Source organism: Leopardus geoffroyi, chromosome E1, assembly GCF_018350155.1.
Source record: "Leopardus geoffroyi isolate Oge1 chromosome E1, O.geoffroyi_Oge1_pat1.0, whole genome shotgun sequence".
In the NCBI taxonomy this organism is placed as follows: domain Eukaryota; kingdom Metazoa; phylum Chordata; class Mammalia; order Carnivora; family Felidae; genus Leopardus; species Leopardus geoffroyi.
The window spans coordinates 24,056,235-24,081,605 of NC_059330.1; the positions used below are offsets into that span (position 1 = coordinate 24,056,235).

General features: G+C 38.3%; 1 protein-coding gene across 2 annotated transcripts in view; it reads right to left on the minus strand.

The window, feature by feature from the left end:
* AATF (apoptosis antagonizing transcription factor) overlaps window positions 1-25,371 on the minus strand; it is a 105,287-nt gene that overhangs the window by 22,688 nt on the left and 57,228 nt on the right. For both annotated transcript variants that reach the window (XM_045488135.1, XM_045488134.1), the window contains exons 9-11: window positions 12,371-12,438; window positions 10,445-10,525; window positions 2,737-2,808 (exon numbers count right to left, since the gene is read on the minus strand). In XM_045488135.1, coding sequence (XP_045344091.1) covers window positions 2,737-2,808; window positions 10,445-10,525; window positions 12,371-12,438 — 221 coding nt within the window. The remainder of the gene's footprint in view (window positions 1-2,736; window positions 2,809-10,444; window positions 10,526-12,370; window positions 12,439-25,371) is intronic.

A 25,371-nucleotide genomic window follows, 5' to 3' on the forward strand; every position in this document is an offset into this window, starting at 1 on the left:
CCACTGGCAGTAATTGCATGCTACAGCTACAATTTTTCTGTCAAAAAAAAAAACCCAAAAAAACCCAAAAAACAAACTCTCACTTGCTTATGCCTCTGCAGGCAGGTTTTAAGTTTCTTACAAAGTCCAACATGATCCTAAATAAAAGAGCCATTTTCAAGTAATCTTTGGCTAACATGTGGTTGCAACCCTCAGATATTTTAAGTGAATAAGTAAGATTTAAGAAAACGAAGTGCCCCTGGGATATTAGGTGATTCAAGAAAAATCCCAACTAAGAAGGACAAAAAGTTGATTTCTAAATGATCTAGTAGTAGTACTATATTCAAAAGATGGCACTAATATTTAAACTGGGTTTCACTTTATGCCTGGGGGAATAGTGTTTCCTTAAATGGGTTTGTTTTAGTTTTAAACATCTAGTTTTCTTTTCCTTTGTTGTAACTTTTCATGTTGTCTTGACAGGGATTTTAAGTTGCACTCAATTTACTCTGTAATTTTAAAAAACAGACTGGATCCAGAAATAAGCGGAAATAAACAAACAAACAAAAAACCCCAGCCAGCCAGACAAAAGCATTCACTTGCAAAAAGCACAGGTGAGCATGCGAAGTCACAAAGTTCTGACCGGAAATGAATTTAGAACCTTCCATAAGCTCTTTTGTACTTCGGGATACTGAACAAGGGCAAACAAAAAATAAGTAATCACTGTGTTCACGTAAACTTGCAGATCTACTACTTTTCAGGCCAGGAGGGAAAATCTGATGTGGTTTAGCAGCAAACAACACTCTCAAATAAAAAGGTCAAATGTACCTTGAGAAATAAAACTGGCAGACTATTATGTATTTACCCTAGGACTAATAATTTCACTTGGTAAAGATTTATGTTTACAAATGTCTACCACAGCATTATTTACAGCAATAATTAAAAATAATTGTCCAACAACTAGTGAATGGTTAAATAAGGAACATAAAAATATTATAGTCATTTTAGTGACATGAATATGTTCACAGTATACAAAATATTTAAATGAAAAATTCACAACAGAATATAATTTTAGTTATATTCTAAAGAAAAATAAGAATATACTCGAAGGGAACTCATAAAGAATGAAAGCTGGCCAGCTCAGTCAGCAGAACGTATTACTCTTGGTTTTGGGGTCATGAGTTCAAGCCCCAATTTGGGTAGAGAGATTACTTTAAAATAAATAAATAAATAAAATGAAATGTTTAAGGAAATTAAAAAAAAAAAAAAAAGACTGAAAGGAAATATTCAAAGATGCTACAGTGGCTCCCTCCTGCATGTGTACATACTTACATACACACATTTCCTAGCTGCCTATGTTGAAAGAACCTAGCAACAGTGAAACCCAGTGACAATGAACACCCTTAGCACACAGATCTTGGTTTCTAAATACCACAATCCACAAAAAAGAATCAGGGTTCCTTGAAGAAAGACAGACTCCAGGGTTGGAACAGGGAAAGTATAAGACGAGCCTAGAATATCCTGTTAGAAAGTAAGAATGTACTCAAGGAATGGGGATATTTCAAAAGGACAAAAGCCAGCTTGTAAGGGCTTCATTAATGCTGGACAATTTTAAAACAAAATAAATGATAGTAATAGATTATAATTCACTGAATAAAAAAAAAGCAGGAGTTCATACTAATATAATGAATGACAAATAAATGAAAGAGAAGGGATATGGCTAAATAAGCAATATTATAAACATATTACAATGTAGAATGCCAACTAATAAATGTAGAAGGAATTATTCTCTAAAAAATGGCTAATTATTAATTGTTATATTATGAGGATACATTTCTTGGATATATTTCTATTTTGTTTCAGTTTTATAAAATGAGCATGTATTTCTTTTGTAAAAATACTAAGAAAATCCTCAATGGCAGTCTGAACAAACACAACTTAATACACATCTCTAGAGCAGTATCAAGCCATTTTAAAAAAGGAGAGCAGGAGCGCCTGGGTGGCTCAGTCGGTTAAGCGTCTGACTTAGGCTCAGGTCATGATCTTATGGCTTATGGGTTTGAGTCCTGTGTCAGGCTCTGTGCTGACAGCTCAGAGCCTGGAGCCTGCTTCAGATTCTGTGTCTCCCTCCCTCTGTCTCTCAAAAATAAATAAACATTAAAAAAAATTTTTTTAGGGGCGCCTGGGTGGCTCAGTCGGTTAAGCGTCCGACTTCGGCTCAGGTCATGATCTCACGGTCAGTGAGTTCGAGCCCCGTTGAGCTCTGTGCTGACAGCTCAGAGCCTGGAGCCTGCTTCAGATTCTGTGTCTCCCTCTCTCTCTGACCCTCCCCCGTTCATGCTCTGTTTCTCTCTGTCTCAAAAACAAATAAAACATTAAAAAAAAAAATTAAAAAAAATTTTTTTTAAAGGAGAGCATATGCACAAAACCCACAAACACACAGAGCAAGTACAAGTGCTGTCCTGACCCGTCTGTCTGTCCTAGAGAAAAGCCCAGATGTCCTAGGCAGGTGGCTAAAGTTAAAAACAAAATAGCGAAAACAAACAAAAACCCACCAGAGGCAGCACTGATATTTACAGAAATTTTGTTTTGGTTTTACAGTAATTATGGGGTGAAGAGATGTGACAAGGACCCTTGCTATGATGCCAATGACAAATGGTTAACTGATAAGAAGAAATGGAGAGGGTGACAGGCTGTAGAACAGGTCAATATCAGGCTGTCATGGAGCCATTTGAGACACATAATTAATCTATTACTCACCTGGCATCATCATTCATTGTAGTTTGGTCAATAGGTGCCATGAAGCTTAGTAGCTTGCTAAGGACGTGAAACCTAAATAAAGCAGGAAACAAACAGGCAGCAACATTAGTAACTATTAACCTAGAAAAGGAAACACATTCTATGAGCTAACAAACTCCAGAACTGACCACAGAAGCATTTGGCTCCAGAATGAAAATAGGGAACAATTCATTGGCACATACTAATCACAACTGTATTTCCCTCTAGTTCTTTTACATTACAGGAGAAGTCTGATAAAAGCACATTGTAAATGACAGTAGTTCAACACAGATTCATTTACATCACAGTCCCCAGAAAGAGTAGACACACTTATGCTCTTGAGCAATATACTAATCCTCAAACATTACTCCAGACAGAAGACAATAAGGACTTGAGTACCCCATTTTCCTCCTCTAAGTATATCCTCATCATTTTCGGTGTCATTACTAGTAGTTAACTAGCGTTGGTAGTAGTACAACACCCAAGTTACAATGCCTCACCACCACCATCACTCACTAGCACTAGTTCTCTGAGTCAGAGAAGGCTTCTAGAATTCCACACCATCTCTACTTACTAGACCCAGTCTTTCATTTCCCCCATCCTTAAATGAAGGATTATATCTGAGTACATAACAAATTTGATCCCTAGATCTTCCAAGTCATGGTGTTATGGAAATTTAAATAACATCACTTCCACTTCCCACCAACAGGAAAAAAGGGTATTTTTGGATGGAGTGCTTCGAGATCCTCCAGCGAAAGGAGCCAAACTACATGACCTTATACAGACCAAATTATACAGAAGAGAATTAAAAGAAGCTAGCCCTTTCTGTTCATTATAATAGAAGAGGATGTACGACAATATGCATATTATAAAATTCTAACCAAAAAACTCTACTTGGGGGGCATTTGGCTGGCTCAGTCGGTAGATGTGATTCTTGATCTCGGGGTTGTAAGTTTGAGCCCCACATCGGGTGTAGGGATCACTTAAAAAAAATCTTTTAAAAAACCCACAAAATTTTACTTGAACAGAACACTATCCACAAACAAAAATATGATATTTTCGTGTACATAATATTAGCTTTACAGTGTTAAAAATATTTTTACACGTATCAAATAATTTGATTCTCTACAGTACCACCCACAGCTGAGCCTCCCAAATTTCATTTTTTTAACAAATGAATTTTACAAGAATAATAGTAACGAGATTTCCTTCATTACAAGAGTAATAGAAAAAGTATAAATTCGTTACAGAAAATATGGAAAAAAACCAATGAAGCACACACAAAATGTATAGTTCCTCCACCTACAGACAGTTGTTAACATTTTGATTAGTTATGTTTGTTTTTCATAGTGACGCTGTTATTTACCCACACACATACACACACATAAATTTTGTAACTTCTTTTTTTAACTTAGCATTGTAAACATTGTCCCATAACAATATCAGAATAGCTGAATACAATTCCAGGAGTGGAAATACTATAATACATTTTTGAACACGTATATGCTCCCAATTCTTCATGTTTCATAAGATGCAAAAACAAAATCTCTATGCATATCTGTTTTTTTAAATGTCTGCCACCTCCTAATTATAAAAAGTAATATATAATTCTTACAAAAAGAATCCAAATACAGAAATGTATAGAAAACTGACAAGCCTCCTGCAGCCTTACACCCCAGAAATAATCACTATTAATTAAAACTGTTAAGTATGGCTGTAGAATTTTCTATATATAAGACAAAAATAAACTTAACACGGTTTTCACATAAAAGGGAGGTTGTAATATACTTGATATTCTGCATTATGCTTTTTCCCACTGAACCTTGCCATATTCTATTCTTTTCCATAGTTGTAAAACATTCCATTGTTAATATAATTTGTTTAATCTCCTATTGATGGGCATTTACATACACTGCCCCCCTTTAAAAACCATACTAAATAGTGTTAAAGTGAAAATTCTTATACATTAATTATTGTATGTTTGTTCACATAAACTTCCTTCGGGCAGATTCTGAGATGTGAAATTGCTGGTGAATCAAAAGGTATATACATAGTGAAAGCTGAAACACGGATCCAAGATACCCTCCAAAAGGTTATGTTAATATATGAGACTATAAACACTCACATAACCTTTTAAGTAATAAAGCATAAGTACTATTAATAAATTCATTTTAATGTCTTTAGGCTTCACCAAACTTTGGTGTCCATCTGAAAACATGAATACTGTTCTTGGCTGTATCCAAAGAGAGGTTTAATTCACTCTCTGGACAAAGACTATGATGAACTCTACTCCACAGTTGTATTGTCCAATCCAGTAGTCACTGGCCACATGCAGTTACTTAAGCACTCGAAACATGGCTAGTCTGACTGCTGCAAATGTGCCTAAATGAGAAAAGTGCACCAGATTTTGAAGACTTGAGATGGAAAAAAGAATATAAAATATACCATTAATAATTTTAAAATAATAAATTGTTGAAATACTGAGTAATAATATTTTTGATATTGGGTTAAATGAAATATATTATTAAGCTTAAGTCCATCTCATTCTTTTTACTTTTTAAATGTGGCCACTAGAACATTTAACATTACATATGTAATACATATTCTTATTGGATGATACTGCTCTGTGGAATACTTTTACATTTTAATACAGTATATTCAATAACTATTAACAGCATGATGAAAGACAGACTTTAAGAAGTAATCACATTAAAGACGATTTAGTAATGTGTACTTAATGCAATAGATTCCATCTAATCTCAGTGCTGCTGAGGATGGATGCATGTTTTAGTATTAAAAACACCTTTTAACAACCATACCAAGAAAAGACAAATGTAATTTTACTGCAGAAGAACAGACAAACACAGTAAGACATCCTGTTATTAAAGGCCTGAGTTTAATTTATTTACACTAGGAATTCTGATTAAATCATGATCAGATCTACTTACATATAATGCTCAGTAAAAGTACTGATAATCGATAATTACAATTATTTTCCCAAACCAAAATATTCCTTTTTTAAAAATAAGTTACTTTCTAGCACCCAACTAACAAGTTGCCACATCCAGTCTGACAAGGCTGATGCCACTGACCTGCTACCATTTAAACTGATGTTTTCACAAGTCAATGTTCATCTTTGCTATAACATTTCTGGAAATCTTCTCTCTCCAACTCTATCACAAACAAAAGAGAAAACTTGCTCACTAATGGACCTAGTATCGGTGATGACAGCTGGGACACCTACCAGCTCTTCTTGAGGTCTAATTTAAGGAAGTTATTTATAATATTCCCATGCAGCCTGGGCCACATGTTTAATCCTTTGGGCCAGAATGCTAATGTAGCCATTGCGTCATTTTAGTGCCCGTATAGGCCAGTGTGTCCTGCCCAGAGAAAGAAAACAGGCCACAGGTTAGAAGCATGGGCTCTGTGGAGCACCTGGGTGGCTTAGTCGGATTAAGTGTCCAACTCTTGATTTTGGCTCAGGTCATGATCTCATGGTTTGTGAGATGGAGCCCCACATCAGGCTCTGCACTGACAGCATGGAGTCTGCTTGGGATTCTCTCTCCCTCTCTCTGCCTCTTCCTCGCTTGCATGTGTGTACACACTCTCTCAAAACAAAAGACAGACAGAAGCATGGGCTCTGCAATCAGACCAATTAACTCAAACCCCAATTTGCCTCTTACCAGCTCTGTATGGGCCATGTGAGTTACCTTCTCTAAGCACTTTACAGAAATTAGCTCATCTAATCTGATAACACCCTCCAAGATGCGATTTTTATTAATATACTCATTTCACAGATGAGGAAACGGAAGCACAGAGATGTGAACTGACTTGCCCAAGGTCTCCAGGTTGGTAAGTAGAAGACTCAGTTCAATCTGACAGTCTAGCTCTACAGTCTGTGTTTTTTGTTCTCTCTGCACATAAACTGCATAGCAGTACCTGACAGTGAGTTTTACAAATGCTGGTTATCACTATTGCTATTAATAAAGAACACTCTCTGATTCTGACCATATCCTTCACATTCCTGGTCACAGGAAAGCCAGATGAATATGGATGCTAAAACTACAAGACAATGCAAAACATATGACCTTTTTTAAAATGTTTTAATTCAATAATTAATTTGTATTAATTTTAGACTTATAGAAAGATTGCAGGAGTGCCTGAGTGGCACAGTTGGTTAAGCATCTAACTTCGGCTCGGGTCATGATCTTGTGGTTTGTGAGTTCGAGCCCTATGTCTGTAAGCACAGAGCCTGCTTTGGCTCCTCTGTTCCCCCCTCTCTCTGCCCCTCCCACGTGCACTCTCCCTCTCTTTCTCTTTCTCAAAAATAAATTTAAAAACATTAAAAAAAAAAAAGAAAGATTGCAAAAATAGTAGAGAGTTTACACATTCCCTCACCTACCTTCCTCTAATGTTAACAATTTACATAAACATAGTGGATTATCAAAATCAGGAAATTAGCATTGACACAATACTACTACCCAAATTACACAGCTTATTCAAATTTCTATTTTTTATCTGAGAGTCTTTTTTCTTTCCCAGGATCTAATTTAAGACCCCAAATTGCACATACTTGCAACGAGGTCTCCTTAGTCTCCTTCACTCTATAAGAGTTCTTCAGTCTTCCTTTGTTTTTCAGTGACTCACTACAGTCTACAGAATAAAGTCCGAATTCTTAGCATGGTCATGACCTAGCACTCAGTTACTCATACAGCCTCCTTCATCTCCTGCCATTCCCCCATATTCACTTTAAGTTCCTGTCAAAATAAATTAAATTACAGCTCCTAAAATGGTATGTACACTCTCAAGTCTGTGTTTTTGCAAATGGTATTCTCTTTGGCCTTTCACTAGGCTAACTCTCCTAGCGTGCTCAGTGTGAAATGTGGATGGTATCTTACAGGAAGTCTTCCTGAGCAGCCTACATCTCCCCATGGGCAATGGGGTGACCACTACACCAGGGATCCACCAACAGCATCACTGTCCACTTATTGCTTGCCATCCTCTCCTGAGGACATACTCCTTCAGGGCAGAATGGGTTTTACCTGGCACCTCATATGGTTCCTAGAACTTCAGAAGGAATCCTTTTTATATTTTAATTAACCACTTCTTACATTTTAATGTTTAGCCTGGTTTATTAAATAGAATATCTGTCTCCCACTTGTCTGTTGCCAGAATAAGACTGTCAATGTCTCTGGATTTATGGGGATGTGTAAATCTAAATCACTATCAAAATGCTATGAAACCAGATCTACATACTTGCAACTCTAATGAACAGTTTAATGAGATGAGTCTATTAACATACAAAAAACGGTTGCTATTAAAATAAAATCCTCGTTTTTTTCTTTCAACTTAATAAATAATAACTGTGATAAGTATATTTTGATTTGGGAAACAAAAGACTCATGTTCTTCTAAGTTATTTGCCATGCTAGAAAAGTACTCGGTTCTCTAACACTCACCCGGACTTCTTACTCTGTGCTATGTTTACGTTATAGCCATTCCTTCTTACTTAGTGAGCATGTTAATTTTAATGACATAATCATCCAAAAAACATTTCTGGCTGACTAATGTCTACAAGGAATTACAATAGATAGATACGGTTGGAATTGTCTTAAAGAATAAGGGAGCACAATTCTTGCTCTCAAGGGGCGCATACATATAGGTACTTGCCCCAATATAAAATTCATAACAGTAATGTAGAAAAGAGATTTTCTCCTCTCTCAATTCTTCTAATGACTGTATATTTGCAACAGCAATACCAATAGGTAAGTACAAGAGAAACCAAAGAAATTAATACTTTCGAATGCTTTCTACATACCAGACATTTACACATGATTTAAAAAAAAATTTTTTTTAATGTTTATTTTTGAGAGAGAGAGAGAGACAGAGAGACACAGAGACAGAGAGCAAGAGCAAGCATGAGTGGGGGAGGGGGAGAGAGAGAGGGAGACACAGAATCCAAAGCAGGCTCCAAGCTATGAGCTGTTAGCACAGAGCCCAACATGGGTCTTGAACTCACGGACTGCGAGATCATGACCTGAGCTTAAGTCGGATGCTTAACCAACTGAGCCACCCAGGCATCCCTATAAAGTAGGGATTATTATCTCTACTTAGTAAATAAGAAAAGTGAGGTCCAGAGAATAAAGAACAACCAAAATTGTGTGGCCAGACAAAGCCAGAATTTGAACCCAACTCCCAGGATTCTGGGTTCCTCCCACTAGAGAACATTTATAGCCTCATAAAGCTACAGTTTTAAAAGCACGGTACTGGAAGAATGCCTGGATGGCTCAGTCAGGTGAGCGTCTGACTCTGGATTTCAGCTCAGGTCATAATCTCACATTCTTGAGATTGAGCCCCACGTCGGGCTCCACACTGAGTGTGGAGCCTGCTTGGGATTCTCTTTCTCCCTCCCTTCTGCCCTGCCCGTTCCCCCCTTCACTCACATTCTTGCTTCTCTCAAAAAACAAAGAAATAAAAGCACAGTACTGGAGAAAAATCTGATCTCAACGTTAAAGAGTAAGTCTGGCTCTCTAGTCCATGTTCTTGGAATCATCCCACTAAAAACAAACCTGGACAAGTACGAAGACTTGGAAATTCTGACATATTAAAAAAGTTAAGCAAACTGTAAAATAGAACCTGAAATTTAAGAAGGTGACTTTGAATAAAAAGATGATGAAAAGCTGCTTTGCACTTTTGCAAAGTTAAAGAGAACTACATATTTCCTGGTGAGTTTAACTTAAATTAACAGGTTAATTAAAGTAGTTGTGAAAAAAAAATAAAGTAGTTGTGAAATCTGCTTCTCTGAAGTTATTTAAAAATGAGATAGATCCACATTTGTCTAAAGGCAATCCAATGACAGGCAGGCTCTAATAAGGATATGGGATTAGCTGTCTGCCTAAATTGTCCTAACACAATGAGTTTAAGATTTTTCTTCCATGTGCACCCCAATTACAAGCTTCTTTGACATGCAGGCTTTGTAAGAATATTACATAGCAGGCGTATAATATCATGTATCTGTGTACACACACACACACACACACACACTCACACACACACACAGGATTGAGGGGTTTCCTATAGTCAGAAATATGTTTTCTCATAAAAATTGTATTTCTCAGGGTGCCTGGCTGGCTCAGTCAGCTGAGCATGTGACTCTTGATCTCAGGGTCATGAGTTTGAGCCTCACTCTGGGTGTAGTGATTGCTGAAAAATAAAATCTTAAAAAAAATTATATTTCTCATCTCATTTAAGCACATTGTTAACATTCTCTGGAATCTTCGTTTATATATTCTTCACATAGTGTATACATGTATGACATCATGAAAATGGACCAATTTTATTCTAAATAAGCATTGAAAGTAAAATTGTTAAATTGTTCTATAGAAATCGCTTTTAAATATAAGACGATTTCAACTATCCTATCTTGTTTTCTTATTTCTCTTTCAGGAAAAGGCAGGCATTATTTAACCCATCCCTTCACAACAGCAAAAAGGAACAGAAACTATAGTCTTAGAGTATGGTATTAGAGTGAGAAAAATTGAGCCTCATGAAAAGCCACCAGTATTGTTTTAGTTATTTTTCTGATCCTTAAAAACAGAATCATCAGAAGAAATAGAGAAATGACATAACAGCCTTTAAAATACAAAAGATGTAATGTAACATGTGAAAATTTGTTCTACAAAGTAACTCACCGAAGTTTCCTTCCTTTGCTGGCTTTCCTATCTACTTTCTTGTGGATTTTGCTTCGCAATTTCTGGATCGCAAGCCACTGCCTGGGAAATTCACAAGCAATGTTATGCATCAACACGAACAGAAATAGTTATACCTATTGACAAATTGGAATTTTTCTCACTAACAACCTTGCAGAAAGAAATCATCAACCTACATCAAGTTCCTCAAGATAGTCTGGGGCCAAAGTGACTAATCAATTGAAGAGGATTTGTGCAATGGTAAAAAAACAAATGGCAGCTGGGAAATTCTACAGCGAATTTGGTTAACAATGCTCCTTAGTGTCTAGAGTTGCTGTGACAAGCACTAAATCCAGCAGTCTGCAGGAAAACCCATCAAACTGGGTATAGCTGCTTGGGTTTGCTTTCAGTGTTTTAGCTGTACAGCATGTTCTATTACTATTACTGCAACTGCTATTCAGCCTGAATACAAGAATTCTTCAATTTTCCCTTTGTTAATGCCCGTGTGCTTTTTCTTGCACTTTCCAATTTTTGCTAATTTTTTATAATTATCCACTACTGACACTAGTTTTACAACCATTTTGTTTATTTAACTTTAATTTCACCTGTGGTATTTAAGAATGTGCTGCTGAGAGGTAAGGGTTCTTCCCCCCCCATATAATCTCAATATGACTTGTCACACTTACAAAAAAGTGAACAGTAATCCTTTACTATCAAATATGGAGTCAGTCTTCAAATTTCCCAGATCATCTCAATTTTACAGTTAGTCTGTTCAAATCATGGCCCAATATTCACATATTCTATAGTCCTTTTAGATTAAAAGGAATTAATCTTTCAAAAAAAGGATACTGGACTAAGAAAATCTTCATAGATTCCTCACATGAACAAATTCCTCACATGAACAAATGTGAAAAAAAGGAGAAGCAGCAGCAGCTAAGTCATCTTACCTGATTTATACAACGGAAACTCAACATCAGAAAAAAATAATCTAGGGAAATCCAATTACTGTAATCTTAATATAATCTTAATTACCATAATCTATTTTATTGTAAAGTCAGATAAATGTACAATATAATCACCACTTAAATGCAATTTGCTGTATCACATTAAATTTATAGTGAGCAGCTCTCTATAGCCTTCCAGAGATACACAAAATATCAACAATATCCTACCCCTAAAACTCAAAGAATGTTTTACTCAAATAAAATTATTTCATCAACACAAATTTTTCATTGCATTCTCAAAATGCTGCTCTGCCCAGAATCCCATCCTGGCACTTGCAGCTTTTGTTTCCTTTCATGCTTTTGCAAATTATAGCTCATGGCTATTTAAATGTACACTATTCATTAGGTAGCACTCTAAATGCCCTTTTTATTTTCCAACCACAGGATGAAGCATACACACAAGAGCCTTCCTTCACTACTTTACATTCTACCCTGACATCTGGGTAATGCTGCCACGTTCCATTTCTAATTGTGCCGAAGCTTTTACTGAAGGGGTGGAGGTCTAAATTAGGGCAGACTCAAACAAAGCAGATTCAACTACGAGCAAGGAACCTGTTGTGCACAGTGTCACGTTCTGACGGCCGAGAGCACACATTTGGGTGGTTGCTTTTTATCCACTGGTCAGAGGTTGATACAGATACAATCACCGCCCGAATCAGAGAGCAAAGGGCATAAGGAGGACTCTGAAAAACACACTCTAAAACAAATGCATATAGGTGTTTTATAATCTCTCATTCAAACTGCACTTAAGGCAGGGTAGGGTAAACAGGATTTCCATCGCTTTGTCTCTCTAGCTCTTATTATCTTGCTTAACTTTTATAGTTACAGGGCCGATCACTGCCTTTGAGGCAGAATTAAGGGGACTGAAAGAGAGAAACTATTAGATAGGGCTGTTTGCATGAACAGAAAGCCATATCTAAATTACCTTCCCATGGCCACTTGATCATTGGGATCCAAGGAGCTGGTCTTTCGTTCTATGAGTTCTCGAAGGAGCTTGTGGAAAAAGGAAAGCAACTGATTTATTTATCATCTCCCAGCACCAACTGACTTTAAAAGGGCATAGTAGGAATTCTGAATGGCATAGTGACAGCTCTAAAACTACAATCAATAAGGGACAACCCAGTGGCAAGAGCATGACTGAATTCCCATTAACCCTTTCATATTTATATATCTTTAAAAAGGTGGCTATAGCAATAGCTGAGAACAGAAGTCCATTTGGAAGACTTATTGTACTGCAGTTCATTTCAAAAGGATCAATGAGTGTGCAACATTCCCTTCATTGTTTTTATGATTAGTTTTGTCCATCTCATCGATACCGATGGAGAATCTTTAAAAGGTCAGGTGGAAAAGGCTGTATGGCAAAAAGGAAAATGCATCAGCTTCTCACCAATAGGATAATGGTACATGGTTAACTTCTGACCTATAACCTCCAGCAGCCAGGAAGGTCATCCTCAGGCAAAAGCCTTTATTACATGTAATTAAAAGCGTGAACTTCATTCTCTTGCTTTCCACGGCTGGTACTCCACCATGCTTACCATGAAGCGATTCAACCACATATGACACTCACGCATTCACGGCCATGACAATTATAAGAGGGAACCTAACGAAAGTCATACGTGTGTACTGCAAATATGGGAGAACCAGTCTCTCGTCCCATACAGTGAGCTCCATGAGAACTCTACATTACTCTCCTACTCTCCGCTTAGTCCTGGGCAGTCTACTGCATCTGACCCGAGTGTAAACCTGTAACTTTCACACAGACTTAAGAATCTGCATTGGATCTTAAAGTCCTACTAGGTGAAGAGGAGTAATGTTTAAAAGTTAAACATTAGGGGTGCCCGGCAGGCTCAGTCGCTAGAGCATGTGACTCTTGATCTCAGGGGCATGAGTTCAAGCCCCAGGTTGGGTGTGTAGCCTGCTCAAAAATGAAGAAAGGTTAAACATTAAGGGAGGACAGTTTTAAATTACTATTAAAAAAAACCTAGATATCATCTCTCCTATACAAGTGCTATGTGCAGGGAAATAGCAACAGAGATTAAAATCCCAAAAGTCTGAGAGAAATCTAAGCGAAGACACTAATATAATCCTGCTAATCATCTGTCAATAATATAGGTTTGACTTTACAATGTGTTTCTTCACCAAAAAAGGTCATTATTTTGTAGGTGAGGCATGGTAGCAATACAGATATTTCACCAAGTTAAACAGCTGAAGTCTGTGGGAGGGTAAAGAAGGAGGAATAAATTCCTATGAAAGTAGTTCACTCTCTAATTTTCATTTGTTTATGTAAGTAGGCACTGGAAGAAGTAAAACAAATTTATAGAAATGTTCATCTCCATATAAGATGAATCTTTATTGCAAAAGGGAAAAGGATATCTCAATCGCAATTAAAAAACCTCCTGTGATGCTTTTTCATTTGCTTATTTTGGACATTATTACTACAGCAATTACGTTTAAAAATGTGGGGACCAGAGGCCACTGGTTTATTATCACTAGAAAACAGCAAGCTATTTCTCTACCCTGTTTATCTGATTGATTCCCAACATCTTTCTGGCAGCCAATCTATCAGTTTATCTCTCCTACTTCATCACAGTCACTTCTGGCAGCTAAATACAAGATCCAAATCCAGTGTTACACAGACATACGACACAGTAAACCTATGTAGCACTGCTACTCTGTAAACGGCTGCCCTGAAGGCTAAGCCAAAATGGGCTTCTGGTTCCTAGTCAATATTCTGTCAGAAGCAAGGTGGTGGGGATAGAGGGGGAGAGGTTAATAATAAAACCAGAAGAAGGAGAAGAAAAAGAATAGAAAGAAAACACTAAGAAAGGAAAGGAAATAACAGAATGACTGCATCTCATTGCCCTTACCTTGTTCCGGCCACAGAAGAGATTATAACAACTGTTCCTGGTTTTCCTAATCGTCTCTGATCCCTTGAGACTGGGGCTGTCATGGCCACTGGGAGCAAGTGCTCATGGAAGGCTGCCCCAGCACAACAGGGGTGATCCTCTGGAAGAAAGCCCCATATGCCCTTCCCGAAGGCTGGAAATTGAAGCTGCACAACCACAGTGGATCTATTACATTTGCAGTGGTCTCTGCAATTCAAACACCACGTTGGTGCAGCATTTCTTTCAAGCACTCTGTGTACTTTCCATATTCTGGGCTGCATTTTCACTACCCAAGTGCCCTGCACAGCTGTTCTTAGCCATTCATGACAAGGAAGATGATTTTACTGGTCAATCTGGCCAAGTCTAGTTTATTCAGTCTGGTGTTTCTGAAGATCCTGTTGTATGCAAGGTAGGAATAAGAAAGTAGCAAGAAAATACAAGTGAACAAACCATTCCCATGGTGCTTGCTATTTCCCACAGCTGACGCAATCACTGGGTTTTAATTTAATTAGGAAAACTGCTTTCGAAGAAGTTGCTGAAAAATTAAGCTTTAGGAATATTGCTGAAGAATTTAATTTTGCCTCTCAGTTCAATTTTTGTAGCTTAACTTTATGAATAAACTTCCCCATTAAAATACAGGTTTCTGTTACAGTTATTGGAGCTTTTTATTTCAACAATAATGACACAGTATTTGTAATTTTCTTCGTGACTAGGAAAATGGGGACATGCGTGAAATATTTTTGTCCCAGTCTGTTTTAATTCCAGAGTCAGCTCACAAAAGCTTGATTGTTTCTCTAGTTCTAGGGGAAAATCATAGATGTAGTTAGGTTTCCAGGTCAGCCCACAAAAACCTATTTAACCTGTAACAACATACATGAGAAATAGCCCTGATAGTGCTGTTCAGCATCTAATCAGCATTTATAATACTTTGTCTAGAAAAATGCATGCCAGAATCTGTTAAAAATGGCAGACTGAACACATTAGTTTATCTCTTCTCCCTTCTCAACCCCTCTAAAAGACAGGAGAGGAATAAAACAAATGTATTAACCCATGAGAAAGAAGAGGAAGGGAGAGTTAATGAGAGCAGATTTTCATAAATTTTTCAGAGACAGTCAGGAGATGGAAGAGTAGAAGGTAGTTATCACCAAAGTGCCCAGAGGGAATAAGAGGTGAGGGTGGAACTAATTAGGCCCATAGAATCCCCAGGAGGAGGCACAGTGGCAGAAGTGGGAGGGACGGTGCCACTGGGCCCTGACTATCCCACAAGTGACTAACCCCTCTACCAACCCCTCTCACGCGGAGAAAAGTTTTCTTCTCTGGAAAAAATGAGCCCCAGAAGCTCCAGATGTAAGGCTATGAGGTGGCAAAGGCTGGGATGCAGAAGGGAAAGGTGATGCCCATCTTCTGCCTCATTCCCTGACCCTACACACAGAATGCCGGCACCCAGATACAAAACCTCCCAGGCAGGAGAGTGGGGGGAAGGGGCGGGTCCTCTCTGGGAGAAACTCCATCGCTGATCCCTCCTCTCCCCAGAAAATCACATCTCCAAGTTCTGCCATTTGAAGACAATTCCAAACAGGAGGTTTGTTCACAGTATAGCCCAGGATTCAGAGACACTTGGAATGTCTTACTAAATATGAAGAGAGTTAAGGATCACCGGCATCTGAGGAAAGGCTCAGACAGAGACCAAAATAGGAAGGAAAAAAGGGGACACAACAAAGCAACGTGGAAAACAAAAGAAACCTAAGGAAAGGAAGAAGAATAGACACTGTCAGAGAAGTGAAAGAAGATACACTTCCCTAAGAACAGGAGGCTATGAGAAAAGAGTAAAATAAGGAATTCAACACGAAACAAAAAAAATTTAAATTGCAAAGAACTGGAAGATAAATGTGCAAAAATCTTTCAGATCTGAAACAAAAAGGCAAAAAGATAACATCCTCCTGCTTATTTGTGTTTTTGGCGTGTTTTTTCCCCCTTGCTTGTATGTAAGAGAAGAAAAAAATTTAGAGGACAATCCAGAATGTCAAACATCTGACTTTGTTAAGGCTAGGAGAACATAATTAAAGAAACGGTAATGACAATTTCCCAAATTGAAGGACAGGAATGAGCCTGCAAAAATCTAGTACAATGAATGAAAAAAGACCTTTCCCAAGACACATCATCATGAAATGTGGAACACTGGAAGTAAAGAGAAGATCCTAAATGCTTACAGAAAAAATAGGTCACATATAAAGAGGGTGACCACATGTCCCAGTTTACCCCAGAGAGTCCTGGGTTTATGCCTGTTGTCCTAGTATTCTTTCAGGCTAGCACCTCAAATGTCCCAGTTTTGACAATAAATTATACAGTCACCCTACATATTAAGGAATGAAAACTAAATGGGACTAGACATTTCAACAGCAATAGCAGATACGGGAGGATTGCAGAGCAATGCCTTCAAAATTCTGAGGAAAATCACTTTCAACCTCAAAATTCCATCCACAAAGTATTACCAAGTATGAAAGTTACATGGAGACATTTTCACACATGCAAGAACTCAACAATTTTCTTTCCACACACTCTTTCACAGGAAGATGTGCTTGAGTAAAATGAGCATGTAACAGCAAGAAAGGGAAAGACATGAGACGTCAGAAAATAGGTCTAACTCAGGAAAGCAGCAAAGGCAGGTCCCAAGACTACTGATGGCAGGGGCCCAGAGAGCAACCATTCCAAAAAGAACAGAGTCCAGAGAGCTCTAGAAATAAGGCCTCCAGGGAAAAGGGTGGGTGGGTGGGGGAATAATAGGTTAGTTTATGTATTCAAGGCATTTATTTGGTGTATGTGGGGTGGAAACAGGTACACAGAACACAAAGTCTATTTTTAAAAACAGGCCTTATTATTCTAGGAAAAAACAAGCATGTAAGGAAATATAATCATAGTACATGTGAACATTTAGTCATCATATTATAAACAATAAATCTTCACAAAACTGTGACAATAAGTACTTTAAGAAAATGGAGGAGGCGCCTGGGTGGCGCAGTCGGTTAAGCGTCCGACTTCAGCTCAGGTCACGATCTCGCGGTCCGTGAGTTCAAGCCCCGTGTCCGACTCTGGGCTGATGGCTCAGAGCCTGGAGCCTGTTTCCGATTCTGTGTCTCCCTCTCTCTCTGCCCCTCCCCCGTTCATGCTCTGTCTCTCTCTGTCTCAAAAATAAATAAACATTAAAAGAAAATGGAGGACAGAAGTGTGGAGGTAGAAAGTACAGAAGGGCTAGGACCTCACTACCATAATGGGAAGTCAAGAGATGATTTGATAAATGACTGATGATTTGATAAATGACTGTTGATAAATCAACAATAGTATAAACATACTATTTAAAATATGCAAGTAATAAAAAACCTAAAGCAGTGGAAGTTTTTGCCTTCCAAAACTTCTCAGCACCATATTTTACCATTTTTTAAACAATAGATGACCCAAGAAGAATTCGTCAGTTATTTATTTAGCAATGTCTGGAGGAAAGAGGATACAGTAGTCCCCTGCCTTATCCTCGGTTTTAGTTACCTGCTGCCAACTACGGTCTGGAAGCAGATGAGCCTCCTTCTGACGGATCATCAGATGTAGTCTAACGCTACATCACACGCGTACGTCATTCACCTCACTTCCTCTCATCACATAGGCATCTTATCATTTCACATCATTATAAGAAGGATGAGTACAGTATACTAAGGTGTTTAGAGAGAGACCACATTCACATTATTTTTATTACAGTGTATTGTTATAATTGTTCTATTTTATTATTAGTTATTGTTATTCTCTTACTGTGCCTAACTTATAAATTAAACTTTATCACAGGTATGTATGTGCAGAAACAAGCACAGTATATTTAGGGTGCAGTACTATCCACGGTTTCAGGCATCCACTGGGAGTTTTGGATCATATCCCCTGTGGATAAGGGGGGGGGACCAGTGTAGGTATTCTGAAAAATCTTGAAAGTTTGCAAATTCACACTGAAAAATTTCATAATTCCTACAGGGGGAAAAAGGACGGGATGATCAAGGATCTACTGATGAAAGCTCTTCTGAATATTTTTCTGCTCCCTAAATTAAAACATGGCAACACACTAGAAATACCAATAACATTTATTTTGACTTGCTGCTGATGCCAAGTAATTGTTAATAATTTTATTGAGATACAATTCACTTACTATACAATTTACCTATGCACAATATATATAATTCAGTGTATTTTAGTAAATTCACAGAGTGGTGCAGTCACCACCACATTTAATCTTAGAACAATTTCATCCCACCTAAAAGAAACCCCAAACCTATTAGCTATCATCCCCAGTATACCTCTCTGTCCCCCCGCCCCCATACTCCCATATCCCTAAGCAATCACTAACCTTTATGTCTTTATGATGTGCCCATTCCGGACATTTCATATAAATGTAATTTAATTTATGGTTTTTTTATGACTAGCTTGTTTCACTTAACTAACATGTGTTCCAAGGTTTATCCACATTGTAATATATGTCAGTACTTCCTTCTTTTTTATGGCTGAATGATATTCCATTATATACCATATTTTATTTATTCATTAGTTGAAGGACATTTGGTTGTTTTCACTTCATGGTTATTGTGAATAATGCTCCTATGGACATTCACTACAAGTTTTTGTGTGGACATAGGCTTTCATTTCTCTTGGGTATATACCTACAAGTGAAACTGCTATGGTTAACATTTTGAGGAACTGCCTAGGCTGTTTTCCAAAGCAGGTGCACCACTTTACAATCTCACCAGCCATGTTTGACAGGTCCAACTTTTTGACATCCTCATCAGCACTTGTTATTACCTGACTTTTTGATTATAGCCATCCTAGTGGGTGTAAAGTATTATTTCATTGTGGTTCTGATTTGCATTTCCCTGATGGCTAGCTAATGAAGTTGGCATCCTTTTGTGATTACTGGTCATTTGTGTATCTTCTTTGGAGAAATGTCTATTCAGATGCTTTTCCCATTCTTTTAGTAGGTTGTCTTTTTATTATTAAGCTGTAAGAGTTCTTTATATATTCTAGACACCAGTCCCTTATCAACTCCCTTTCTTTAGGCTGTCTTTTCACTTTCTTGATGGCATCATTTGCAATAGAAAAGTTTTTAATTTTGATGTAAGTCCAGTTTTTTCTTTTGTCATTTGTACTTTTGGTGTTGTATCTAAGAAATTAATTCATAATCCAAGGTCATGAATATCTACTTCTGTGTTCTCTTCTAAGAGTTTTATAACTTCAGCTCTTGTATTTAGATCTAGATCCATTTTGAGCTAATTTTTGTATATGGTGTGATGTAGGGGTCCAACTTCATTCTTTTGTGTGTGTATATCCAACTGCACCATTTGCCAAGAGATTATTCTTTTCTCCATTGAACTGTTTTGGCGCTCTTGCCAAAAAACAAGTAATTTTTAAATTTTTGTTTTATTTAGTTTTTAAATAGGCTTCATGCCCAGTGCAGAGCTTGAAATCATGACCCTGAGATTAAGACCTGAGCTGAGATTAGGAGCTGGATGCTTGGCTGACTGAGCCACCCAGGCACCCCAAAACAAGTAATTTGTAACATTTGGTTTTATGGCCATATATTCACTGGCTTTCCAAATTTGTGACCTACAGTTATTGATTCTTATACCGCTCAGGCTTCTATGGTTCATAGCCAGATTCTTAAGATGGAAAAACCTTGGGACAACTCTCTCCAACTTACTCAGCCTAGCTGAGTCAGGATTTTTCAAACTCTGTCCCCAATACATAGACTGCATAGGAAACAAGTACAGTCAACTTCTCTTACATGTATTTCAGTCCCTCTCTCCCTGAGATACAAAAAGCAGACTCATAATGCTTGGCTTTACTCTTCCTTCCGTTTCCTCTTCAGCTCCACAAGAAATCTTAGTGAAAATGGATGTTTCTGCTCTGCCTCTTGCTTTACCAAATGTTTCTGTTCTCAGCTCTCCAGTCTTTCAAATTAACCCCCCCACTTTCAATTTTTATATGCTATATTTAAAGTATACAAAAAATAAATCCACATACACTATAATTTCAAATAGCTGGGTAGGAATTACTGTACATGCCTATAGGCATGTATAAAACTGCCAGAAGGTGACCCACTCCCCACAGGTAACTATTTTTTCTGTTTTCTTTCCACATTGCCCACTCACTCCTCAACCAACTCCATAACACCTAAATTTCTGTCTCCATTGTTCTAATGAAACAACTCATGCCAAGGTCTCCAGATCTCCATGTCTAATGGACATCTGTCATGACTCATCCTACTAGACTTTTTTTTTAATTAATTTATTTATTTTGAGAGGGGGAGAGAGACAGAGAGAGGAGAGAGATAGAATCCCAAGCAGGCTCCACACTACCAGTGCAGAGCCCAAGGTGGGGCTCGAATCCACAAACCGTGAGATCACAACCTGAGCCAAAACCAAGAGTCAGATGCTTAACCAACTGAACCACCCAGGCACCCCTACCCCTCCTACTAGATTTCTTGAAGCAGCAAGTGATACTGTACATTCTTACCTTCCTGAAACACTCTTTCTTGCCATCTTTGAGGCACCTCCTTGTTTTTACTCCATATTCAGCCATCTCCTCTGCCCAAACATTGCATGCTAGCATTCTTTAAGACTCAGTTCCAAGCTGCCTTTTCCTCTCACTCTATACACATTCCCCAAGAGTTTCATTCTATTCTCAAGACTTCAATGATACAAGAGCTACCCCTGGAATTCCTTTTCCTTTACATTCAATATCTAATCTGTCTCCAAGTCCTTTGTATGTGATCCACTCATTCATGAATCTGTCCATTTTTATCTATCTCCACTGTCTATACCCTACTATAGGCTATCATCGTCTTCATACATTCCATAAATATGTATTGAGTACCCTGGGAAGACAATGTAAAATAAAACACACATGGACTCACCTGAGTTAGTATATCATTTCCGCACATTTACTCTTGCCCCTCCTCCATTCTGGTCTCCTAATTAGAGCCAGAGTAATATTTTTTAAATGCAAATATGCCAGAGGATAAAATTCTTATTGCAGCCTAAAGGCCCAATATGGTCTGGTCCCTTATCTACCTCTCCAGCCTAACCTTCTACGTCCGTGCTCCTGTCCCACCAGTGTTCTTTCCGTACCTGAAATGCTCCCAGGTGCACTCCCGACACAGAGCCCTTTATGCAGGAGCCCTGCCACAGGTGTGCTTCCCTAACCATTTACCTGCTTACACCCCACCTCCTTCTCCATTCATTAATGTCAGTTTAATCATCTCTTCCTTAAGGAAACCTTTCTTTTTTTAATGTTTATTTATTTTTTTATGGGGGTGAAGAAAAAGAGGGAAGCAGAGAATCTGAAGCAGGTTCTGTGCTGCAGAGCTCAAACTCATGAACGTCGAGATCATGACCTGAGCGGAAGTCGGATGCTTAACTGACTGAGCCACCCAGGCACCCTCTTAGGGAAGTCTTTCTTAACCCCACCCTCCACACACATACACACTACGCTCGTACTTAATCTGCACTTGTTAGTGGATTACTTGATTAATGCCTATCTCCTCCTCTTATCGAGAGTACCACTATCTACCTAAGCAACTGTTTTGTTTTTTGTCATTACCATTATCAGCAAATCCTCCTCCCCGAACAATATTCTTCTCACATGTCTTACAGAGGGCCCAGAGAAGTGGGTGGTTTGTTTTAAGTGGGTGTTTTTTCCCCTTCATTTAATATACTGTTCTTGACCTATTCATTGATTCATTAATAATATAGTCAATGTGCATGAATTAGGAAAATAAAACCAAGATCCTTGAAGATTTGAATATGTCCATGAAAATTTACTTTGTACAAGCTACAGAACTAACTCTCTTTGTGCAGTGCACCCCCAGCACTGCAAATATAAATTAATCCATTTCCTTGCATCATCTCAAGAATCACCTTTTTAAAACATTTTTTTAACATTTTTATTCATTTTTGAGAGACAGAGGGAGACAGAGCATGAGGGGGAAGGGCAGATAGAGAGGCAAACACAGAATCGGAAGCAGGCTCCAGGCTCTGAGCTGTCAGCACAGAGCCTGACACGGGGCTCGAACTCATAAACCAAAGGATCATGACCTGAGACAAGTCGGATGTTTAACCAACTGAGCCACTCAGGTACCCCAAGAATCACCTTTTTTTTTAAACCACCCTAAGAGTACTTGAATTAAAAGTACAAAAACAAAAAATTAATCCAAATGAATTAAAAGATTTTAAATCACTTCTCATTCTATTCATGTTAAAATCATGTAGACCTATCCTCTCTCTTGGATCTCATTTCCTAAAGGAAGTGTTGGTTCTTCTCTGGAAAAGAGAAGGAACAGACCCTTTGTGCTTCCTCTAAACCATCCAGACCCTCTTTCTGCAATCTCTTTGAGTTGGTCCTTTTATTATAAGAAAGGTGTCTTGACATCTTCATAATAAAAACCTGAATTAATTTCAATATAGTGTGTTTTTAAATGTTTATTTATTTTTGAGAGAGAAATAGAGAGTGAGCGGGGGAGAGGCAGAGAGAGAGGGAGACAGAATGCCACCCTGACAGTGCAGAGCCTGATGCAGGACTTGAACTCATGAACTGTGAGATCATGACCTGAGCCAAAACCAAGAGTTGGACGCTTAATCACCTGAGCCACCCACGCACCCCTCAACGTTTATTCATTTTTGAGAGACAGAGAAAGACAGAGCATGAGCAGGGAAGGGGCAGAGAGAGGGAGACACAGAATCTGAAACAGGCTCCAGGCTCTGAGCTGTCAGCACAGAGCCTGACACGGGGATTGAACTCACGAACTGCGAGATCCTGACCTGAACCGAAGTCAGACGCTCAACCGACTGAACCACCCAGGCGCCACCCCAGGCACCCCTCAAGATAGTGTTTTTTATTTAAACATTTTTTTATTAAAAAATAAATAAACTTTTTTATTTACAAAATACGTTTTTCAAATTCCAAATTTCAGGTTCCCATCTCCCATTTTCTAAGATCTAATGATTCTAGATAGTGTGCTGCATGGTTCAGTGTAACTGTAAATATCTGCCCACAAGTCAGTATAATACCATGGCTTTGGTGTCTGACAGATCTGGGTTCCGAATCCATACTATGCCCCTTACTAGCTGTTTAATCTGGGACAAGTTATCTGACCTCTCCAGAGACTCAGTTTCCTTTCATAAAATAGTAATAATTTTATCTCATAAATTTCATTTGGTATTTTAGAAGATGATGAAAGTAATACACTTAAGCAAAATATAAGTATTCAATAAACAGAAATACTGGGGTGCCTGGGTGGCACAACTGATTAAGTGCCCAACTCTTGATTTCAGCTCAGGTCATGATCTCATGGCTTGTGAGTTCGAGCCCTGTGCTGACAGTGCGGGGCCTGCTTGGGATCCCGTCTCCCCCCACTCTCTGTCCCTCCTCCATTCATGCTCTCTCTCTCAAAAAATAAACTATAGGGGCGCCTGGGTGGCTCAGTCAGTTAAGCGTCCAACTTCAGCTCAGGTTGTGATCTCGTGGTCCATGAGTTTGAGCCCCGCGTCGGGCTCTGTGCTGACAGCTCAGAGCCTGGAGCCTGTTTCAGATTCTGTGTGTCTCTCTCTCTGACCCTCCCCCGTTCATGCTCTGTCTCTCTCTGTCTCAAAAATAAATAAAGGTTAAAAAATAAATAAACTATAAACAAATATAAATAAATAAATAATAATATTGTCAGCATCAGATAACAATACTCACCGATAATCCACCAAATCTCACTTGGGACAAAAAACTCAACCCCCCACCCGCCTAGCTAAATCACCACCACCATAGATGCTAATAACGAACAAGTACAATAATTCCGTTTTCATTTCTACTGATTAGATATGAAATGAAGAAAAAGCAGAATGAAGAAAATGTAAAACGCACTGAAAATTCACAAAAATGGTAAGTCACTATTTGAAAAGTATGCTACTGGTGGTAGAACTTTTCCAAACTGGACCATGATAAATTGGAGCAAAAGTGATCCTCTCCTTCATCATTTGTTCCATTTTAACAACTAACTGCTATTCCCTGTGACCTGCAATTCTGGCCACATGATCCCCTACACTTAGCACTTCCCCCAGCCATTAAAGTTCCGTCTCTGAAGACCTGGATCACATGCCATCTCCTCCTCCCTGCAGCCTTCTTCAACTCCCTCAAACCATTTTTAATTTCTCCCTCTTCTAAATTCTTTCAGACCCCCTCACCAAGCATGCTGGTTGGTTATGTTTTTGTCATTTCCTTTGCCTGGCTGTAAGCATCCTGAAGGCAGGTTATAGTTGGACTCAAATTCTCACCTCCCACAGAACTCTGCGCACTGCCTTGCACACAGCAATTATTCAGTAACATTTCTAAAATGACAGAGTTAAGTAGCAAGCATTCTTGTCGATCCTGTAATCAAGGATGAACAGTATCCAGCTTCTGTAATGACAAGTACAATATTTACAGGAAGAGTGGTACAGAGAAGAATGGAGAGAAATCATGATGTGTGAATAGAATTCAAGAAGCATCTTAATACTGACGTTACAAATAGCCTGCCTTTGGTTACTAAAATAAGAAAATGTATAGCTACAGGCTACCACTGAAAAAGTCAGCCTGACTCTGCCTCGCTGCCCTTGGTCTTTAAAGATTTGATTAGTTTTTCCACTTTCTGATTCAGTGCTGCATCATGCCTCCACTCCAGAGCTAGAGCTAAATAAGGCCTGTGATTTGGAAGGGATGATAAATTCATCGACTAAATAAAGTAACACTGTTTTCTCAGCACAAGTTCTAAAATATTTCAAAGGCTGTGGTATTTCACTAGCCTTGGCCATTGGGGTTAAAATTTATTAGTCAAAACAGAAAACTTTCTCATTAGATCCCATGTATTCCATTAGGCATGATATATAATGTCTCCCAATGTCTAATTATTAACGAGGACTATAAGTAAATCACAATCAGTATTAGGTCCTGATGTGTGCAGACAGGGTAAGAATTAAGCAATTCGGATGCTAAA